This window comes from Helianthus annuus, chromosome 1 (assembly GCF_002127325.2).
Source record: "Helianthus annuus cultivar XRQ/B chromosome 1, HanXRQr2.0-SUNRISE, whole genome shotgun sequence".
NCBI lineage: Eukaryota > Viridiplantae > Streptophyta > Magnoliopsida > Asterales > Asteraceae > Helianthus > Helianthus annuus.
Window position 1 is genome coordinate 114,448,644 of NC_035433.2, and position 20,892 is coordinate 114,469,535.

At 38.8% G+C, this 20,892-nt stretch overlaps 1 protein-coding gene across 1 annotated transcript; it reads left to right on the top strand.

Annotated features, from left to right (window-relative positions):
* The first annotated feature begins 1,167 nt into the window (after positions 1-1,167).
* LOC110929574 (protein bfr2-like) lies at positions 1,168-1,959 on the top strand. The gene has a single exon (XM_035988791.1). The coding sequence runs from the start codon at positions 1,168-1,170 to the stop codon at positions 1,957-1,959; it is 792 nt and encodes a 263-aa protein (XP_035844684.1).
* Positions 1,960-20,892: the final 18,933 nt, after the last annotated feature.

A 20,892-nucleotide genomic window follows, 5' to 3' on the forward strand; every position in this document is an offset into this window, starting at 1 on the left:
CTGCGGGGGTGAAATACATGTTACATTGATTATGAATACGTTATACATGGTATGGTTAGCGTAAGGAGGTTTGTTACTTTTAGATCATGTGAATGGGTAGGCGGAAACTTGAGGTCATTAATCCTCAGGGTAGGACCGAGGGGCAAGAGCGGTAGATCTATTTGGGTGTAGCGAGCCCAGTCCCAGGTCCAGCATAACGGACCTTGGGATGACTTTGTTCCCGACGCATAAATTTGCTAGGTTTGAGCCTTCCTACTTGCATTTCACACATATCAATAGCCTTGCAAACCATTGGTGATCTCTTTTTCCTTATTTGCTACATACCAGGGTTTTTGATAAATACAAAGGTTTATTTACTCACTTTCACATGAACTCGCTCAACATTATTGTTGATTTTTCAACTTACATGTATTTCAGGGAATTAAAGATCTGGCACAGTATGACATGTTTTCCGCTGCATTAGTCACCGAGGTCATCCAGGGTTTGGGGAATGTGACTCTTTCCTGGACAAGTCACAGTCCTCGAATCATGTTATGTTGTGTTATGTTTAGGGTTGTAATGTTTGTGGGACAAGTTTATGGTTGATAGGGTGTTAACCCGTTAAGACAATGTTTTGATATTTTTATTTTAATGGATGATCTTGCATATTTTTAATTCATATAGCTTTGTTATGATTAAGCTATGGTATTAAGAAGTCACACCAAATTAACCACGCTTCCGCAAAGCCAGGGTGTGACATGTTTCACCACTACATCTCTCACCACCACAACAACAAACCTTACTCACATCGCAAGAAATATTCAAAACACCACCACTCACTCAAATTCAACTAACTCATGGTTCTTCTGGGCACAAAGGTCTTCATATTCCTCATGATACTCTTGAAGATATTGGAGATTTTTGCTTTGCAAATGATGAACAAGTTAAGAAGTTGGAAAAGAAGATGGATGATATGTTGGACGAAAACAAAAAGTTAGCTGCTGAAAACAAAAAGGTGTCTGATCGTGAAAAAATTCTAGAAATGCAAGTGAAGAGACTGGAGACTGATAACAAAGAATTGTTAAAGAAGATTAACACTGATCAATCAGAGATTGATATCTTGAAAGTGCGAGTTGCTGAACTTGAAGAATAAAAAGCTCGAAGAGATGACAGAACAAATACTTCGAGATGAAGAATAAAGAGCTTGAAGCGGCGAAAGCATTCAGAGAGCATGAGTTCTATATGTTAAACAAAGTTGTTGAACAGATGCTTGGAATGTCGATTGAACAAAGATTCGAAGAGATACAGGTTGAAGAGCTTAGGGCTAAACGCCAAGCTGAAATTGACGAACAGATGAAAGATAAGGGTAAGGGTACCGAAGGCAGTGTGACAGTTGAAGAAAGATCAACTGTTCCATCACTTGTGATTGAAAACCCTGTTCCATTATCCTCTATATCTGGTGTCTTTGAAGAGAATGTATCTTTAGAGGATCTAGCTGGTGATGATAATGAAGAAGAAGAAGAGGATGTTGAGGAAGAAGGTGATGATGAGGATGATGAAGATGAGGATGATGATGATGAGGATGACGAAGAAGACGACGATGATGAGAAAGTCTTTTCGGCAAGCAGTCATGGTTCTGATAACGACGATGACGATGCTCAAGATGGTATGGGTATAAAAGTGACTGAAGCTTCCAAGGAAAGAACTGTTGATGATTTGATGAATGATTCTGTGAATGAAGAGACATGGGGAGCTGAAGGAAAGGGGGAGTCTGGTGATGCTCAAAATGTTGAACATGTTGAAAAGTTAATTTTGAGATTGGATACTTACAGGGAAGAAGGTGAACACTTTCATACGTATACATTGGAAAAGATCAAAGAAATGACACGTATGGTGGATCCTGATTTCAAATTTGATTTTGAGGAAGAATTAAATATATTCAACATCAACCACCAACCACCAACCAGAAGACGAGTATAACTATGTAGAGGATGCTGACATGTACGACAGGGTTGAGGTTGAGGATTGCACAGATGATGAGAGTGTAAGTGAAGATACTTCTCAGTATCCTACGCTGATGGAGTTCTTTACTGAAGAGAATAGAGATGAATTAAGAAGGAAAGTGGCTGAAATCTTAAAAGATAAAAATTTTGATGGTACTCCGAAGGATATGCAGAAAGAAGAACGACAAAAGTGGTTTAAAGACAGTCACGAGAGAAAATTCAAAAGGCCGTTGAAGTTCTATCAGAGGGATCGAAGCATTTCATTTGGTGACATCATTAGCTGGGGTTTTCTGCCTCATGTTAATGCTTACGCGATCAGAAGGGAGTTTGGAGTGCAATACTTTGAACGTTTATATGATATAATGTCATTACCATGGTGGGATGTTGAGGAGCTGTCGAAAGTAAGGACTTTAGGGTATCCTGTTCGCAAGAATGATGTTCCGATGTGGGGATACATAAAGTTTGACTCGTTGAAAGAGTTTAGACACTGGAAGCCGCATTATCCAAAGAGAGTGCGAAGGATAGATCCGGTAACATGGGTTGAAGAAACTATCCTTAATGTTAAAAGGCTGAAGACGATGAAAAATATACCAGTGCCGAAGATGGAGAAGGATTTCTATAAAGGCTTTTTGGGCTGGGTATACAGTTACATCTCGACTGAGGCTGTCATTACTTATCGTGCTGGTAGTGAGATAAGAGAGATACATGTTTATGACCCGATGTGGTTAGTGAACTGCTCAGCGAAAGATATTGAATGTTTATTCATTAATAAGATTCACTATCAGGCTGAAGATAAAGAACAAGCGATGCAGTTTCAAAGAGTTGCTACTCTTTGCTTTCAGAAAAGCATTAACTCTGAAAGTAAATGGAAGTCTACTTGGTGGTCGCTTGAAGAGAAAGAAAAAAGAAAAGCTGAACGTGAATGTAAAAAGCATGAAGAAAATAGAGGAAAATGGATGAATATTCAAGCTGAAGAAGAAAAGAAAAGGAAGAAAGAGAATGACAGAGTGAGGAATTTGCTAAGGAAGAAGCCTAAGCAGCATGAAGAAATGTTCAAGTCACTCTGAAGACCCGAAGACAAGACTGAAGACCGCAGCTGTATCCAAGGGGGAGTTTGTTGGTGCACGAATGTCTAAAGCCTGCGTCTTAGTCTTAGTCAAGTTTGTATAAGGTCTAGGGGTCAGAAGTGTTAATTATGTATAGTATAGGGGGCTGGTTGTAAAGTTTGTTTTGTAATGTCCTGATTTCGCCCCAAATGACATTGTGTTATTTGGAGCGAAATCACATGATTCTGATTTCGCCCGAAATGGCACAGTGTCATTTGGAGCGAAATCACCCCCTATATATAGTTGTGATGTTTTCTCATTTTGTATCTGAATGTCGATCGTGTAGCCGAACTACTGCCGAATTTTTCTGAGAAAGTTTAATGAGAAAACGTGTTTAAAGTAATCAGCATTCTGTTTCTACTCCATTCTGCTTTGATTCAAGCTGTTTGTGTATTTCCGCTGCATAAACAGTTGTGCTCTAGCTCTGATTGACTCATTTGATCGTCAATAACGATCCTACACAAGAACTCCTCGGGAAGGGATTCATTCGTCCAAGTACCTCACCTTGGGGTGCTCCTATGCTTTTCTTCTAGAAGAAGGATGGCTCGTTTTGCATGTGTATCGACTATCGTGAGCTTAATAAACTCACAATCCAGAATCGTTAACCTCTTCCACGTATCCATGATCTTTTTTATCAAATTCAAGGCGCTACTTGCTTCTCCAAGATCGATCTTCGATCTGGTTATCACCAGCTTTGTGTTCTTAAAGAGGACATTCCCAAAACCGCATTTCGCACTCGCTATGCACACTACGTGTAACGACTTGAACCAAAATGTCTGAAAACGCTCCGTAAGTGAAAACCCGAACCCATAAAACCTTAATTTTTATGAAAAACCAAGAAAATCAAAACTTGGTACTCGTTCGCGGGCCGCGAAGGGTTAAGAGAGAGCCTTCGCGGGGCGCGACAGCTCTGCCAGTTTTCGGATAAGCTTGAGGGACACGTGTCGTCCACGTGTCAAGACCACACCATGACTCAGCAACCTTCGCTCTGACCAGACTCCCTCGCGGGCCGCGAAGAAGAAGCTGATGAGCTTCACGGGTCGCGACGCGCCCCGATATCACCCTATAAATGGAAGCCGATGATTTCATTTCAATTCGTTCAATTCTTTTCATTCTCTTAGCCTATATTATTGCAAAGTAATAACTCGGGAATAATACCCCTAAATCCTGAAACTCTGCCCGTTATTAGGGTAATAACTCTAATCACTAGTACGATACTTTATCCGATCGATTAGAACTGATCCAATGAATGCTTAAGTGCTGCCAATATCTGATCGGAGTGTCGCACTCCGGTCAAAGATAATATTTATAAGCCCTATTTACTCTTAACTATGTGTTAGTGGTAGCAAGCGGTCGAACCACGAAGAGTATGTGGTTTGTGTGTGGATTTGATTGAATTAAAACAATTGTCACGTTTTATGAAGCTTGCTAGAATAATTTTGAGTTTTCGTTTAATTGAAAGATGTGAGTTTAAACTAAGTGAATAGATTAAATTGATTAACAACTAAAGATTAATGATTATGAGAAAATTGGTTGCTAGAACAATAATAAGAAAAAGGAATCACACCCGGTTTCGGTAATTGCTAACTTAGGATTTCTCCAAGTTTTAGATTCAACTCAAATGCATTTGATTAACGGATTTAGTGTACCGTGACTTAGGTGCTAATAGCTATCAATGTCCCGAAGAACGGACAAAAATACACTTTGTAATCAACACAAGTAAATCCTAACCACGACAATGCACAATTACATATCACCATTTCGCAAAGTCATAACTTTTAACATCGTTCGACAATTTATGAATTCGCAACAAATGTAACACTATTATCAAAAGTTTCAAAAATCAAACACAAATTGTCACTAAGTTGAAACAAGAACAATTCGAAACCCTAAAATTAACAACTACCTACACCGGAGTGAAACCGAGATGATTAGCCGCTCATGGTTGAAGAAGCTTGATCACCGGATGTTTGGAGCTTGATGAAGATCATCTTGAAGCTTGAAATATAGATGATTGATGAATGATGAAGGTCTTGTGATGGATGATGATGAATGGATGGATGAATGATTGATGGCTAGGGTTTTGAATCAAGATTGAAAGATAATCAAATCCTCTTGATTCGGGTTGTAATCTTGATGATGGATGGAATGGTAGGTGAATTAGGCTCCAAGATGAAGTTCAAAACTCAAAGAAGGTGTAACTGCCCGAATTCAATGCCCAAGGCCCCATGAAACTCGAATTTTCCCAATAAAGCTCAAAATTCTCGTCCTGAAAAACCCCTACCCGTAGCCGACGGGCTCCCAAAACCTCAAAACCGGCCGACGGCCTAATCAACTGAATACGGGAAACTTTGGCTTACAGGCATTTTAAGAGGGCATCGCCGACGGCCATGGACCCGTCGGCGACGGGTTCTCTAACCCTCTTTTCCGATTTCTTTGTTTCGCACTTCCAAATGATCCGTAACGCATCCCGGTGCATCGTTTTTCGACCCGGTGACCCGTAAAGCTCTCGAAAAGCTCCTTAAACTTCGTTAAACCTGCATAAACACAAATCTAATTAAGCGTAGGCCATTCAAGATTAAAACTCATATAAAAACATAAAGTTACACAATTACGAGCACCGGTTTTTAACCACGTATCAATATCTGGCCATACTTTGTCATTCATTGTGAGGGTTTCGATCTCGTGATTATCGTTAAAGTTGAATTGAGTAATACACTAATACAAGTTCCGTCATATCTAGAAATTAGAACTTGTAACCAGGAAGCTGCTAAACTAGAATACTTAGTGATTAAGTAAACTTAATAGTTATGTAAAACTTAGCAATCAATGAAACTTAGCAGCTAAGTAAGTTTATTAATCAGCTAAGTAAAATTAATTAAGTTAAGTAAGATTAATTAATCAGCTAAGTAAGATTAATTAAGTTAAGTAAGATTAATTAAGCTAAGTAAGATTAATTAAGTTAAGTAAAGACTAATTAAGCTAAGTAAGATTACTTAATCAGCTAAGTAAGATTTATTAAACACCTAAATAGATATACAAGAAAATAGGTATATATGAGGTAGGTATTATCTAAGGAAAATATTATCTAAGGAAAGTAATATATAGGGAAGTTTTTATCTAGGGAAGATTCAACTGAGGAAGATAACACCTAGGGAAGTTCTATATAGGGGTAAGACTTATCCCCTTACCTATAAATTGGAAGCTAGGATTCATTTTTCTTTGCTCATTCCTTCTATTTTTCTCTCTATACGTTGGTGTTCTAACCAATAATCACCGACACGATATTCTTTCCGATCGATTCGGGAACCAACTAACGAATGTCAAAGTGCTGTCTAAGTAAGACTATACTTTGTGAATTTCGTTAAGGTTCGGATCTCATGACCATCATCAGGTTTGATATGGTTTTACACTAAAACGTATTCCACTCTGTTAAACTATATGTTTAACTGTCAGAAAACTCCAAACTATACACTTACTACCAAACAAAATATTTAATAATCAGAAGATTCAGAACTCTAAAGAAGTAGATGCTTAGTTATTAAAAGGCATAGAATCAGAAGGCTTGTTAATCAAGACTATATGCTAACAAAGTGAGTCATTCTCTTTTTATCAAATTTGATTTGCAAAACCCTAAATGTTTTCCAGTTATATTTTGCAGTGATTAAGTCTTTGCTAATCTTTAATTACTGGCAGTAAGTGGGGGTTTTGTGCACATTACTACTAACGATTTATCACTTTAGGTGGGCGAGCCTAATTAGTGATATGTCCACAGTCATAGATCCGGTCGAGTGACAGCTGAACCAGCTAATTATAAGATAGGGGCAAATATAAAAACCCTTAATGCTGTGAATTATAACAAATGTGTTTTTGTACAAAATGAATGAACTCACCAGTATTTCCGGCTGATCAGAATAAGAATTGGATACGGCACCAAAAAGGCTTAAAGAAGTGGCTTATTTTATCATTAAATTAAATTATGAAAAGTTGTTTATGTATTCGGATTATCCAATATAAAAGCTACCTTTGTAAAACCTGGGTTTATTCCCATCTGTTTAATAAATAAAATCCAGTGTTTCTATATTCTGATATTTTCCTAACTCAAGATCCTGATGAACATTTCCGCTGCAATACTTTTCAAAATAAACCACCGGTACCAACTGGGTACTTCACGGCTTCCGTTCCCGTCCAGGGTGGGGTCGTGGGTTGTGACAGAAGGTGGTATCAGAGCCAAGCCACTGGTTTAAGCAATTGGGTGTTGTAGTAATACCTAAGCTTGAACAATAGAGTTAGGAAATTGTTATTAAATAGTAGCAGCCATGATAGTATTTAGACTTGAACTTAAGAAAGATGTCTTAGTATAAGCTTCGAGATAAGCTAATTACTTGCATATATAAAGTATGATGGGTGTTGGTATGCTGTGAGGATGATGACTAGAACGTTGCAAGTATAGTAAATAAGCGATAACACTTGGCCACTGTTATTTCTTGTTTATTGGTACTACTTGGTTCTAGAATATGATCCGTCATGTGAATACTAATTTCCTTATTCTTTGATAAAAGCTCTACTAAAAGATTTATTTTTAAATCATGAATTGAGAAAATTCTATTTATGGGAAATACAATGATAATTACCTCTCCGGCGCTCGCCGGGTAAGATGGGGTATATGATATGTCAAACAAGTGACAAAATTCCCTAAATAGTATCCTGACCTGATATCTGACCTGTTTTTGAAAATATGAATCTTTTAAATACATCAACCTTATGAAGGGTTTGTATATTACAGTATGTGAAATATATGATTATATAGATATGTATATCTATAAGGAAATCCAAAATCCATAAGGATTGACAATTTAGATGAATCACGAACATATGTGTCAATGATAAATTTTAGATTTTCTTATCATGAACCTCTTGTATACATCTATAGTTCCGATATCAAACATTATTTCGTTTGATCATCGTCTCGTAACTTGTGTGACAAGATGAACGATGTCAACCCTTTATGTTGGGATGTCATCAAAAGTATAAGAATTCCCTATGCGTTTCCTTAGATTATTAACGCATTAGGAAACCTGTAGCTAAAGTTGTGCTAGGCACAAAACGTCTTAAAACCTACGCTAATAAGAGTAATTCTACTTCCTTTAAGAACTCTTGCGAAGATAAAAGTAACCACGACTAGATGCACTTACAAAGACTCTTCACATATAATCCTACTAACATTACCAGTAATAAAGAAGCTGTTACGATAATACATGGGCTGCAAAGGACTAAAGTTGTCCAACCCAATAGTATAGATGCTAAAAAGGATGAAATAATGTATGCTTCAAAATTTAGACATTAAGATAGTTATACCTAACCTTCGAAACACATGATCACGAAGTATGCCATGAAATGAAAAGAACTGACAGAAAGGAAATCTTGTCTGCTTCATAAAAAAAGGAATAAAATGGCAACAATGATTCCTGAGGTGATTGCTGACTTAGGTTTGCAAGCCAACCAGAGAAGTGACCACAAGGAGACAAGACAGACCAGCCGACTAAGCTCATATCTATGATGAAAGCTGCGAGTTATGCACGGAAGTAAGACATAGCATATATGGTCTCAGAATTCATTAATACTAGAGGCATAGAACTGAAAGAAATTCCGACTGACGTTTTTCCAGAGAATCTACTTGGACTATCACTCGATCCTGAGGAGAAACTCAGAATTCAACTGAGACTAGGAACAACACCGATTGTTATATCACAAAGTTAAGACTAATGTAGTAATTAATGCTTTAAGTCATAAGTTTCCTAAGAAGCCGAAACAAGTATGTGCTCTTAGATTAAATTGCGGATAGATAGGAATGAAGAAGGATGTAGCAAGTTACAAGTATTTAGTTTATTATCAAGTTAAAACTAAACATTAGAACCCTTTAGGTTTACCTCAACAATAAAGATATCAGTATGGAAATGAGATTAATAACAATGGATATTGTTAACAAATTACCCAAAACAAGAGACGACACAATCTGGGTGATTGTGGATCAACTAACCAAGTCTGCTCAATCCCTACCAATGAAGGAAACCCTTTAGTATAAAATGCTTAGTTAAGATTATATATGGACGGAATAGTCTCATTACATAGAATCCCATCATTCTATTATATTAAATCGAGATAGTCACTTTACTTCTCATTTCTGGGGAAATTTTAACTCGACTTATTTTGAACAATGTAAAGGAACACTACCAACATAGAAAGACATGCTAAGTACATGTGTGATAAATATTGGTGCAAGTAGGACTATCACTTATCGCTCATAAGATTCTCCCATAGTTAGTGTTGCTCATTTGAAGCACTTTATGGATGAAGGTACCATCCATTATGTCAAGCAGAAATATGAGAAAAGCAACTATCGAGCCATGAGATCGGCAAACCATTAGAAAATTCAAATAAGAGAAAGAATACTACTAAAAATCTCTCCATGAAAAGGAATAGTCAGATTCAGTAAGAAAGAAAAGTTAAGTCCGAGAATTGTTGAATCGTTCGAAAGAATTGGACCAGTAGCTTATCAGTTAAAAATAAATTCAAAGGAAATGGCAGGATATATAGGTAAATAAAAAGTCTATTGAAAGATCTTACAAGTCATAAATAAGAATCCCAAAGCATGGGAAATGGTTCTGGTCAAAGTAAGGTGGAATTCAAAGCAAGGACCAGAATATACTTGGAAACTAGAATCAGAGATAAAAAGAAAATATCCATAATTGTTCCAGTAAATCTCGAGGACGAGATTTTAAACAAGGTGGGGAGGATGTAACGACTCGCACCAAAATGTCTTAAAACGCTCCGTAAGTGAAAACCCGAACCCATAAAACCTTAATTTTAAGAAAAACCAAGAAAATCAAAATTTGGTACTCGCTCGCGGGCCGCGAAAGGATAAGAGAGAGCCTTTGCGGGGCGCGACAGCTCTGCAAGTTTCTGGATAAGCTTGAGGGACACGTGTCGTCCACGTGTCAAGACCACACCATGACTCAACAACCTTCGCTCCGACCAGATTCCCTCGCGGGCCGCGAAGGAGAAGCTGATGAGCTTCGCGTGCCGCGACGCGCCCCGATATCAGCCTATAAATGGAAGCCGATGGTTTCATTTCAATTCGTTCAATTCTTTTCTTTCTCTTAGCCTTTATTATAGCAAAGTAATAACTAGGGAATAATACCCCTAAATCCCGAAACTCTGCCCGTTATTAGGGTAATAACTCTAATCACTGGTACGATACTATATCCGATTGATTAGAATTGATCCAATGAATGTTTTTGTGCTGCCAATATCTGGCCATACTTTGTCATTTGTTGTGAGGGTTTCGACCTCGTGATTATCGTTAAAGTTGAATTGAGTTAATATACTAATACGAGTTCCGTCATATCTAGAAATTAGAAGTCGTAACCAGGAAGCTGCTAAACTAGAATACTTAGTGATTAAGTAAACTTAAAAGTTATGTAAAACTTAGCAATTAAGGAAACATAGCAGCTAAGTAAGTTTATTAGTCAGATAAGTAAATTTATTAAGTTAGGTAAGATTAATTAATCAGCCAAGTAAGATTAATTAAGTTAAGTAAGATTAATTAAGCTAAGTAAGATAAATTAAGTTAAGTAAAGATTAATTTAGCTAAGTAAGATTAATTAATCAGCTAAGTAAGATTTATTAAACACCTAAATACATATACAGCAAAATAGGTATATATGGGGTAGGTATTATCTAAGGAAAATATTATCTAAGGAAAGTAATATATAGGGAAGGTTTTATCTAGGGAAGATTCAACTGAGGAAGATAACACCTAGGGAAGTTCTATATAGGGGTAAGACTTATCCCCTTACCTATAAATAGGAAGCTTAGGATTCATTTTTCTTTGCTCATTCCTTCTATTCTTCTCCCTACACGTTGGTGTTCCAACCAATAATCGCCGATACGATATTCTTTTCGATCGATTCGGGAACCAACTAACGAATGCCAAAGTCCTGTCTAAATAAGACTATACTTTGTGAATTTCGTTAAGATTTGGATCTCGTGACCATTGTTAGGTTTGATATGGTTTTACACTAAAACGTATTCCACTCTGTTAAACTATATGTTTAACTGTCAGAAAACTCCAAACTATACACTTACTACCAAACAAAATATTTAATCATCAGAAGATTTAGAACTCTAAAGAAGTAGATGCTTAGTTATCAAAAGGCATAGAATCAGAAGGTTTGTTAATCAAGACTGTATGCTAACAAAGTGAGTCATTCTCTTTTTATCAAATTTGCTTTGCAAAACCCTAAATCTTTTCGAGTTATACTTTACAGTGATTAAGTCTTTGCTTATCTTTAATTATTGGCAGTAAGTGGGGGGTTTTGTGCACATTACTACTAACGATTTATCACTTTAGGTGGGCGAGCCTAATTAGTGATATGTCCACAGTCATAGATCTGGTCGAGTGACAGCTGAACCAACTAATTATAAGATAAGGGCAAATATAAAAACCCTTCATGCTGTGAATTATAACAAATGTGTTTTTGTACAAAATGAATGAACTCGCTAGTATTTCCTGCTAACCAAATCTTCTTAAAACGTGTTTCAGGTGATTACAGTAGATCGAAATAAGAATTGAATACGACACCAAAAGGCTTAAAGAAGTGGCTTATTTTATCATTAAATTAAATTAAGAAAAGTTGTTTATGTATTCGGATTATCCAATATAAAAGCTACCTTTGTAAAACTTGGGTTTATTCCCATCTGTTTAATAAATAAAATCCGGTGTTTCTAAACTATGATATTTTTCCTAACTCACGGTCCTGATGAACATTTCCGCTGCAATACTTTTCAAAATAAACCACCGGTACCAACTGGATGCTTCACGGCTTCAGCTCCCGTCCAGGGTGGGATCGGGGGTCATGACACTAAGACTTAGATACACACATGAATTTAGTTTATCTTTTGATGTTATGTTTTGATGTTATGTTTTGTTGAACAATGTTGTTTATCTTTTGATAGTTCTCTTAGCCTTTATTATAGCAAAGTAATAACTAGGGAATAATACTCCTAAATCCCGAAACTCTGCCCGTTATTAGGGTAATAACTCTAATCACTGGTACGATACTATACTGATGAGATTATACGTCGTCACGGTATTCCTCTCGATATCATTTCCGATCGTGATGGTCGTTTCACTTTGCGTCTTTGGCAAACCTTCTAGTCCCCTATGGTTCTCATTTGAATCTCAGTACGGCCTTTCATCCTCAAACGGATGGACAGACCGAACGTACTATCCAAACCTTAGAGGACATGCTCCGTTCTTGTGTCATCGACTTTGGTGGTAGTTGGGATGTGCATTTTCCATTGATCGAATTCTCATACAACAATATCTACCATTCCAGTATTCAAATGGCTCCTTTTGAGGCTTTGTATGGACGCAAATGCCGATCTCCTTTAAGCTGGCACGATATTGGTGACAAACAATTTACTAGTCTGAGATCATACAAGAAACAACGGATAAGATCCTTCAAATCCGTGATAATCTACTAAAGGCTAATAGTCGACAAAAGAGCTATGCTAACAAGAGACGCAAACCATTGGAGTTTAATGTTGGTGACCACGTATTGCTCAAAGTATATCTCCTTGGAAAGGAGTAGTTCGTTTTGGTAAAAAGGGAAAACTTGCCCCTCGCTATGTTGGTCCTTTCAAGATACTCGAAAGGATTGGCAAGGTGGCTTATCTACTCGATTTACCTCAAGAACTCAACAACACTCATCCAACGTTTCATGTCTCGAATCTAAAGAAGTGTCTCGCTGAAGAAGGACTTCAAGTTCCCCTCGAGGATCTTCAAGTCAACGAAACTATGCATTTTGTGGAAAAACCAGTCGAAATCATGGATCAAGGAGTCAAGATATTGAGGCGCAGTAAAATTCCTATCGTCAAGGTTCGATGGGAAGGAAAACGTGGCACCGAATTCACTTGGGAACTCAAGAGTGACATGAAGACGAAGTATCCGTATCTTTTCGTTACTTCTTCCTAAATTTCGGGACGAAATTTCCTAAAGGAGGAGAGACTGTAACACTCCGTATTTTTCGAACTTTTTTTATTTTAGCAAGTCATGTTGTACTTTCCATATTTGGACGCATGTACTCTCCTTGTAATCTACTTTCGTTCCATTTGTAATCCGAGACTTCGATCGTAATAAAATTAATTATTTCATACGAATTATACTTCGTCTATTTGTACATGCTTAAACATTTTATACATTTGATACGTACTCGTACCCTTGTAAACACATGTGTTACTTACAATCAATACATGACTTTAGACGTGTATCTCATATAAACACTTGGTTCTACATTCACAATACACAACCTATACCTTTATTTGTTATTTATTAACATTAATAGATATATGTACTTAATGAGTTACCTAACTACATATTAATAATACCTATGTTATTACCTATGATATTAATATCAAATTTAAGGTAAAAGAGAAATATATATATATATATATATATATATATATATATATATATATATATATATATATATATATATATATATATATATATATATATATATATATATATATATGGGCCATGCATGATCGAATACAATGAATAGCCATTAGGCATTTCCTTATCTATTTATTAGTGCTCACATCTCGTACCTTTATATTTTAAATAAAACAACCATAAAGTTAATGTGCATTAGGAAATGAATTGGGCAAAATAAAATATAAGTTGAAACAGCAATAAAGCTGATTTCGACCAGATCAATGATCTGTGCGTTGCCCCTTTGGCAAGAGCATTGGCTGATTTATTTTTGGCTTCTTTTTTTATTGTACAACACCCAACTACTTGTATTAAATGCCAACCTAACCTATCCTACCCCTTCCCTATAAATACCAAGCCATTCAAAAGCTTAAATCACTTTGCAAACTCATCCAAATCACTCTCAAATCATCTAAAACGCAGCTGAGTTTTCAAATCGAGCAGATTGCTACCTTTTCACTAAAGTGAGCATAACTTCTTCATTTCTTATCTGTTTTGCCTCATTCTTTTTTCTATGTGCTTGGATTGACCTTAGCTTCGATTCCATGGGTTTTTCACAGTAAATAAATCCCTGGAATATCGCCAAAAAGGCTCCAAACTTTACCAAACTTGTTTAAACTTGAGTCTAACTCATCTCAAACCTATGTCCTTATGCTTATAACCACTTCTATGGTTAGTTAGGCTTAAAAACAAGTTTGAGACATTTAAAATCAGAGATTAAACCTCATATACTTTTTGTTTTGCTTAGAGTTTTTAACCCACAAGTGATGTTCAAGCTCAAAACTTGATGTATTGTGATTAAGGACTAACTTGGGTTATCCTACATAAAATCCACATATTGCTTGATGATTTTCGTAGATTAGTTGTTTATATTCTTGTATTACTTGCTAGTTCATGACCCTCCTTGAATGTTTTTACATCAAGTGTAGTGGTGAACATTTAGAGGTGCCTAAATGAAAGACTTCTCTTCCTACCTCCTACATGATTTCTATGAAACTTAGAGGTACCTAAATGAAGACTTTGATCTTCTACCTCATGCTTGACTTGCATGATATATTATACTCTATATAATACTTATGCAATATTTAAACAAACCGAACCTTTGATGATGAACAAATAGACATTGTCAAAGTAGTAGGTGTATCATCTAAACATCATATATGATGGATGATTATTTTCATACGGCTATGTTCATGTTATTTAAATTTCGAATCTATAATCTTCCGTTATTTCCCCAAACTCATACATCTATGTTCCTTTGTGTAGAAGGACAAGGTGCTCCAAACTAAACAACCAACACCACTCGCGGGATTCAAGTAGGAAAGCTTGCAAAAACCGTGAGCATACTCGATCCCTTTTTCCTGTTAATCACTTTGGGTGCAACATGTATATTATACAAACTACACTTCACTTTCAAACTATTTTAAACGAACTCTATCCATTATTGAAACATGAAACTTTGTTTGATGCTTGTTAATCTCGTATGCCATGCAAACTATTTGTGTTGATAATGCTCATTAACTTTGCTAGCCTATGTGACACTCGAGGTTTTTTTCCGAACGATCACCTTGTAATATTTTGTGTATATAAATATTATTAAATGGAAACGTGATCTTTATTTGCTTAATGTGTGTTGAATGTACGTATTATATATAATAGTATGTGAGTCGAGACCATGACTCGCAACCGGGCGGTTGCGAGTGGGCCTCTTGGTTTCGAGTGGCCCTTGGGCCGTAACCGGTTTGGGCCGAAATCCCAAGCCCAACCCGAAAACACCCCTTGTATATATCCAACCTTTCCCTCATTTCTTTCATTTTGCACTACACACAAACACATACACTCCTTATTTTCTCTCAACTAAGAAAACCCCAAAACAACATCCAAACTCTTCCAAATTCTCGGTTCAAGCAAGGATCTCGGACAAGGACTCGGTCAAGATCATCACTCGGACACTCCATCTTCTCTCATTCTCTTCTCTTTGTTTTTGGCTCTCCCTTTTCATAACCGGTTAGTGTTTTCTTTTGTGTTTAAGATGTATGTATGTTGTATGAACTAAGAAATGCTTGGTTAGTAGTTTTGTATGACTTTTAGGTTGATTTGTAAAAGTTTGACAATATGTGGTAACATGTTAGAAATGGTAGTTTAGGAATGTTTATGCCAACCAAAACTATGTTCAAGATTTTAAAATGAATGCTTCATTGTTCTTGCAAAATGATGTTGTTAAATATGAGATTTCGGCTATATAATGTATGATTTCTGTTTTGCATCATGATCTTGTCGAAAATATGTGATTTTCGGTTCATAAATGTGTGATTATGTTGGCATGAAAACCCTAAAAATGATGAACAAAGGATGAACTTGTTTGAATATAACTTGAAGATGTAAAAAAAAATGGCAAAGTTTGATCTATCTTTACTAGTATTCAGATTAGGAAAAAGTGTTAGTGAAACCTTATTGGTAGTTTCCTAATCTGGGTCTGATTTCATATGTACAAATTGGACTGTCTTTTCTGCATCATCACGTGTGCATGAAAATGACAGTTTCCGACTCGCAACCACGGCATTACGACTCGCAACCACAGCATTTCGACTTGAAACCACACCGTTGCGACTCGCAACCAAAGCATGACAAGTCGAAACCACGTGTTTACGACTCGAGACTACGACGGTTGCGACTCGCAACCAACACGTGGCAACTCGAGACCACGGTGGCGACTCGCAACCATAACGTGACAAGCCGCAACCACCTGGTTGCGACTCGAGACCAGCTGGTTGCGACTGGGCTGTCCACTTTGGTTATTGGGCCACTATGTGTTATGGGCTATCTGTTGACTGGGTTATGTGTTACTATTGACTGCTTAATTGTTTAGGCCGGCCCAATAACCCCATGACTGTTTACCTGTATGTATGTTACGTGCCAGTATGTGTTTTACGTGAATGCTTGTATACCGAACCTGACCTATACCGGTAACCATGTTAGGACGTGGTGACCAACGTGATTGACAAGTAACCTAAACCTACCGAGCAACCCAAGGTGAGTTCACAACTTAAAAGCATGCGTCCCGGTGGTTTGGGACACGAGACTAACAACCCTATCCCCTGGTAAAAGGGGATACCATTTACATACCTTCCCTAGTTATTGGGAACAAAACTTACTTTTCCTTCCCGGGTATTGGGAAACCTTTTGGTTAATTACTGTTTATACGGATTGCAACTAACGGCACTAAACGAAACTCTATCACTCAAGTCCCTACTACAAATACCGATTAGTCGCCGGGTTCAGGCGAGCGGGTTATTAGTTGATAGCGCTATTTAGGTGTTTACCAGCCTCACACCGTGCCCTGGTTTGGGACGGTCGTGAACTAATGTACTCAGAAATCCGTCAATGATGATAGAACATTGACATCGGGGCATCCTGCGGATACGCAACGGTTACCTAGTGTTCGGTATTGGAAAAACAGCTTAGTCGCTAACTTTTGGGGTAGCTCCCCAGGGCATGTATAAACGGATAAATTAACCGGTGAAACAAAGTTTTTGGTAATTAAAACTGGACAACTAGTGAACTCACTCAGCATTATTGTTGACCCCTTACTGCATGCTTTGCAGGTAACCAGTGACGAAGGAGCTTGCAGCTTGGGAGCGTGTAGTGTCTGTTCACCCTCGTGTTGGGTGTTACCTTATTTTGAATCATGAACCTTGTTTTAAACTACCTTACTTATGCTTCCGCTACTTATTACTGTTTTGGAACTTAAAACTTTAAACTCTGAACTTAAGTTTTGCTAAGCTTATGATAGTAAGTATTACTCTTGTCATCAACTTAAGTATTCGGTATAATTGGTGGCTGGATCCTGGTCAGTCACGCCCTCGAAGCGGGAGTTATCCGCAGGTGGATTTTGGGGGTGTGACAGATTGGTATCAGAGCCATTGGTTATAGTGAACTTGGTTTTAAAAAGGGGAAAATCTTTTTGGAGAAAACCAGACTATAACCCGTGACTCGCAACGGCACTACACTCCAAGTGCAAGGCTCAACACTTTCGACCTCATAGCTCGGACCAGTGTTTACTTGTTGCTTACCTTATGTTTCCTGTTATGTTATACGTATTAGTATGCCTAAATCAGATAGATACACTTCTCTCTTCTATCTCATTCTCGCTACACTACGACATCACACTCATACTTTGTTTTCTGGTTATGAAGACAATGAGTGGACGTGGAAGAGGAAACATCAACATGACACAGGCTCAGTTCACTAACCTGCTCAACACAGTGGCTGCAGCTTTCGCAGCTCACCCTATAGGTAAGCTCGTTGTTTTAGGATGTTTAGATCCTACCGCCACATCGACTTTTCGCCTCTAAACCTATACGTTTCGCTTCTCACCCTATAGGTCAGCATGCACCTGCGCAACCACCAGTGTGTACTTTCAAAACTTTCATGGATTGCAAGCCTCTCCCTTTCAACGGCACTGAGGGTGCCATAGGTCTTCTGCATTGGATTGAGAAAATTGAAGCTGTTTTTGCTGTCTGTGAGTGTCCCCCTGCGAACTGGGTGAAGTTTGCTACTGCTACGCTTGAAGGAAGCGCGCTTTCTTGGTGGAAGGCGCAGATTCAGATGTTTGGATTGGAAACTGCAAATGCTACGGCATGGGAGGATTTCAAGGATATGATTAAGGAGGAATACTGTCACCGGGATGACATCCACAAGCTTGAAAATGAGTACTATGAGCTCAAGATGGTTGGGTCAGAAATTGAAACCTACACCAAGTTGTCCAATGACTATGCTGCTCTTTGCCCAAACATGTCACGACCAATGTATCGAAGAATCGAACTGTACATCAAGGGTTTGGCTCCTGAAATTCGAAGCCATGTCACTTCAGCCAACCACACTACCATTCAGCCGATTGTTCGACTTGCTCACAAACTTACTGATCAGGCCGTGGAAGAGGGCAGGTTGCCCAAAAGGATCAGTGCTACTGTCGGAACTTCTAGTGACAGCAAGCGTAAGTGGGAAGGAAGTCAAAGCAAGGATGCTAACCCCACTCAGGCCCCAGCACAACAAAGGAAAACTGAAAACAACAAAGGCACCCAGCAACAGGGTGGCTACCGGGGAAGCTACCCTAAGTGCAACAAGTGTAACAAGCACCACAATGGGGCATGTAACAAGGGCCAGTGTCAGCGATGCCACAAGATGGGGCACGAAGCCAAGGATTGTAGAAGTCAGTTCCCAGCTAGACAGAATCAGCAACAACCCCAACAGCAACAGCAGCAGGGAAACAACCGGGCATGTTTTAAGTGTGGAGCTGAGGGGCACTTTAAGAAGGATTGCCCTGAACTGAATCAGAACCGCAACAATAATCAGGGAGCTGGGAACAACAATCAAAACAACAATGCTGGGAATGGTGCTAGAGGAAGAGCTTTCGTGATTGGAGCTGGTGAAGCAAGGAATGACCCCAATGTCGTGGCGGGTAAGTTCCTACTCGATGATCGTTATGTTTCTGTGTTATTTGATTCTGGTGCCGATGCTAGTTATGTATCCCTACGTATTAGTAAGAAGCTTAAGCGCCCGCTTTCGTTACTAAGTTCTCCTCACCTCGTCGAGTTAGCTAATGGTAGAAACATCGAGGCCTCACATGTTGTCAAGGGCTGCAAACTAGAATTGTCTGGTCAGACATTTAGTATCGACCTTTTCCCTGTTACTCTTGGAAGCTTCGACGTCGTTGTTGGTATGGATTGGTTATCCAAGCATCGCGCTGAGATCCTTTGTCAAGAGAAAGCAGTTCGTATACCTCGCCGTTCTGGCAGACCCCTCATTGTACAAGGTGGCAAAAGTGGAGAAATCTCTGGCGTTATCTCTTTCTTGAAGGCCCAGAAGTGTTTACGAAAAGGGCACACCGCTATCCTAGCACTTGTCACCAACACGCAGGAAAAGGAAAAGAGGATCGAAGACTTTCCAGTAGTGCGTGACTACCCCGAGGTATTCCCTGAGGAACTACCTGGACTCCCTCCCCACCGTCAGGTAGAATTCCAAATCGAGCTAGCTCCCGGAGCAGCGCCTATAGCTCGTGCACCTTATCGACTAGCCCCCGCAGAATTGAAGGAACTCTCTACTCAACTACAGGAACTATTGGACAAAGGGTTTATTCGCCCTAGTTCATCACCCTGGGGAGCACCGGTACTCTTTGTTAAGAAGAAGGATGGCACGTTCCGAATGTGCATAGACTATCGTGAGTTGAACAAGGTTACCATCAAGAATCGTTACCCTCTCCCGCGAATCGACGACCTATTCGATCAACTGCAAGGATCGAGCTACTATTCCAAGATTGACCTGCGATCAGGCTACCATCAGTTAAGGGTCCGTAATGAAGATATTTCCAAAACTGCATTCAGAACTCGTTATGGTCATTATGAATTCCTCGTTATGCCCTTCGGAATGACCAACGCCCCTGCAGTGTTCATGGATCTCATGAACCGGGTATGCAAACCCTACCTCGACAAGTTCGTGATCGTGTTTATAGACGACATCTTGATCTACTCGAAAAGTCAGGAAGAGCATGAACAGCACCTGCGCCTTATCCTCGAGCTCCTCCGCAATGAACAGCTGTACGCCAAATTCTCGAAATGTGACTTCTGGCTTCGAGAAGTCCATTTCCTAGGGCACGTGGTTAACCAGGATGGAATCCACGTCGACCCTGCAAAGATCGACTCTGTAAAGAATTGGCCTACCCCTAAGACTCCCACTGAAGTTCGCCAATTCTTGGGATTGGCAGGTTACTACCGCAGATTCATTCAGGGATTCTCAAAGATTGCACAACCCCTCACTACGCTCACTCAGAAAGGCGTCACTTACAAGTGGAATGAAGCACAGGAATCTGCTTTTCAGAGGCTTAAGGATAACCTCTGCAGTGCTCCTATTCTCTCGTTACCTGAAGGAACTGACGACTTTGTGGTCTACTGCGATGCGTCTATTCATGGGCTCGGTTGCGTGTTGATGCAACGCGAGAAAGTTATTGCTTACGCCTCTCGACAACTTAAGACACACGAAAGGAACTACACTACGCATGACTTGGAATTAGGAGCAGTGATATTTGCGCTTAAGATATGGAGACATTACCTGTACGGTACCAAGTGCACCATTTACACCGATCACAGGAGTCTCGAGCATATTTTCAAGCAAAAGGAATTAAACATGCGACAACGCCGATGGGTTGAACTTCTGAATGATTATGAATGCGCCATAAAGTACCATCCGG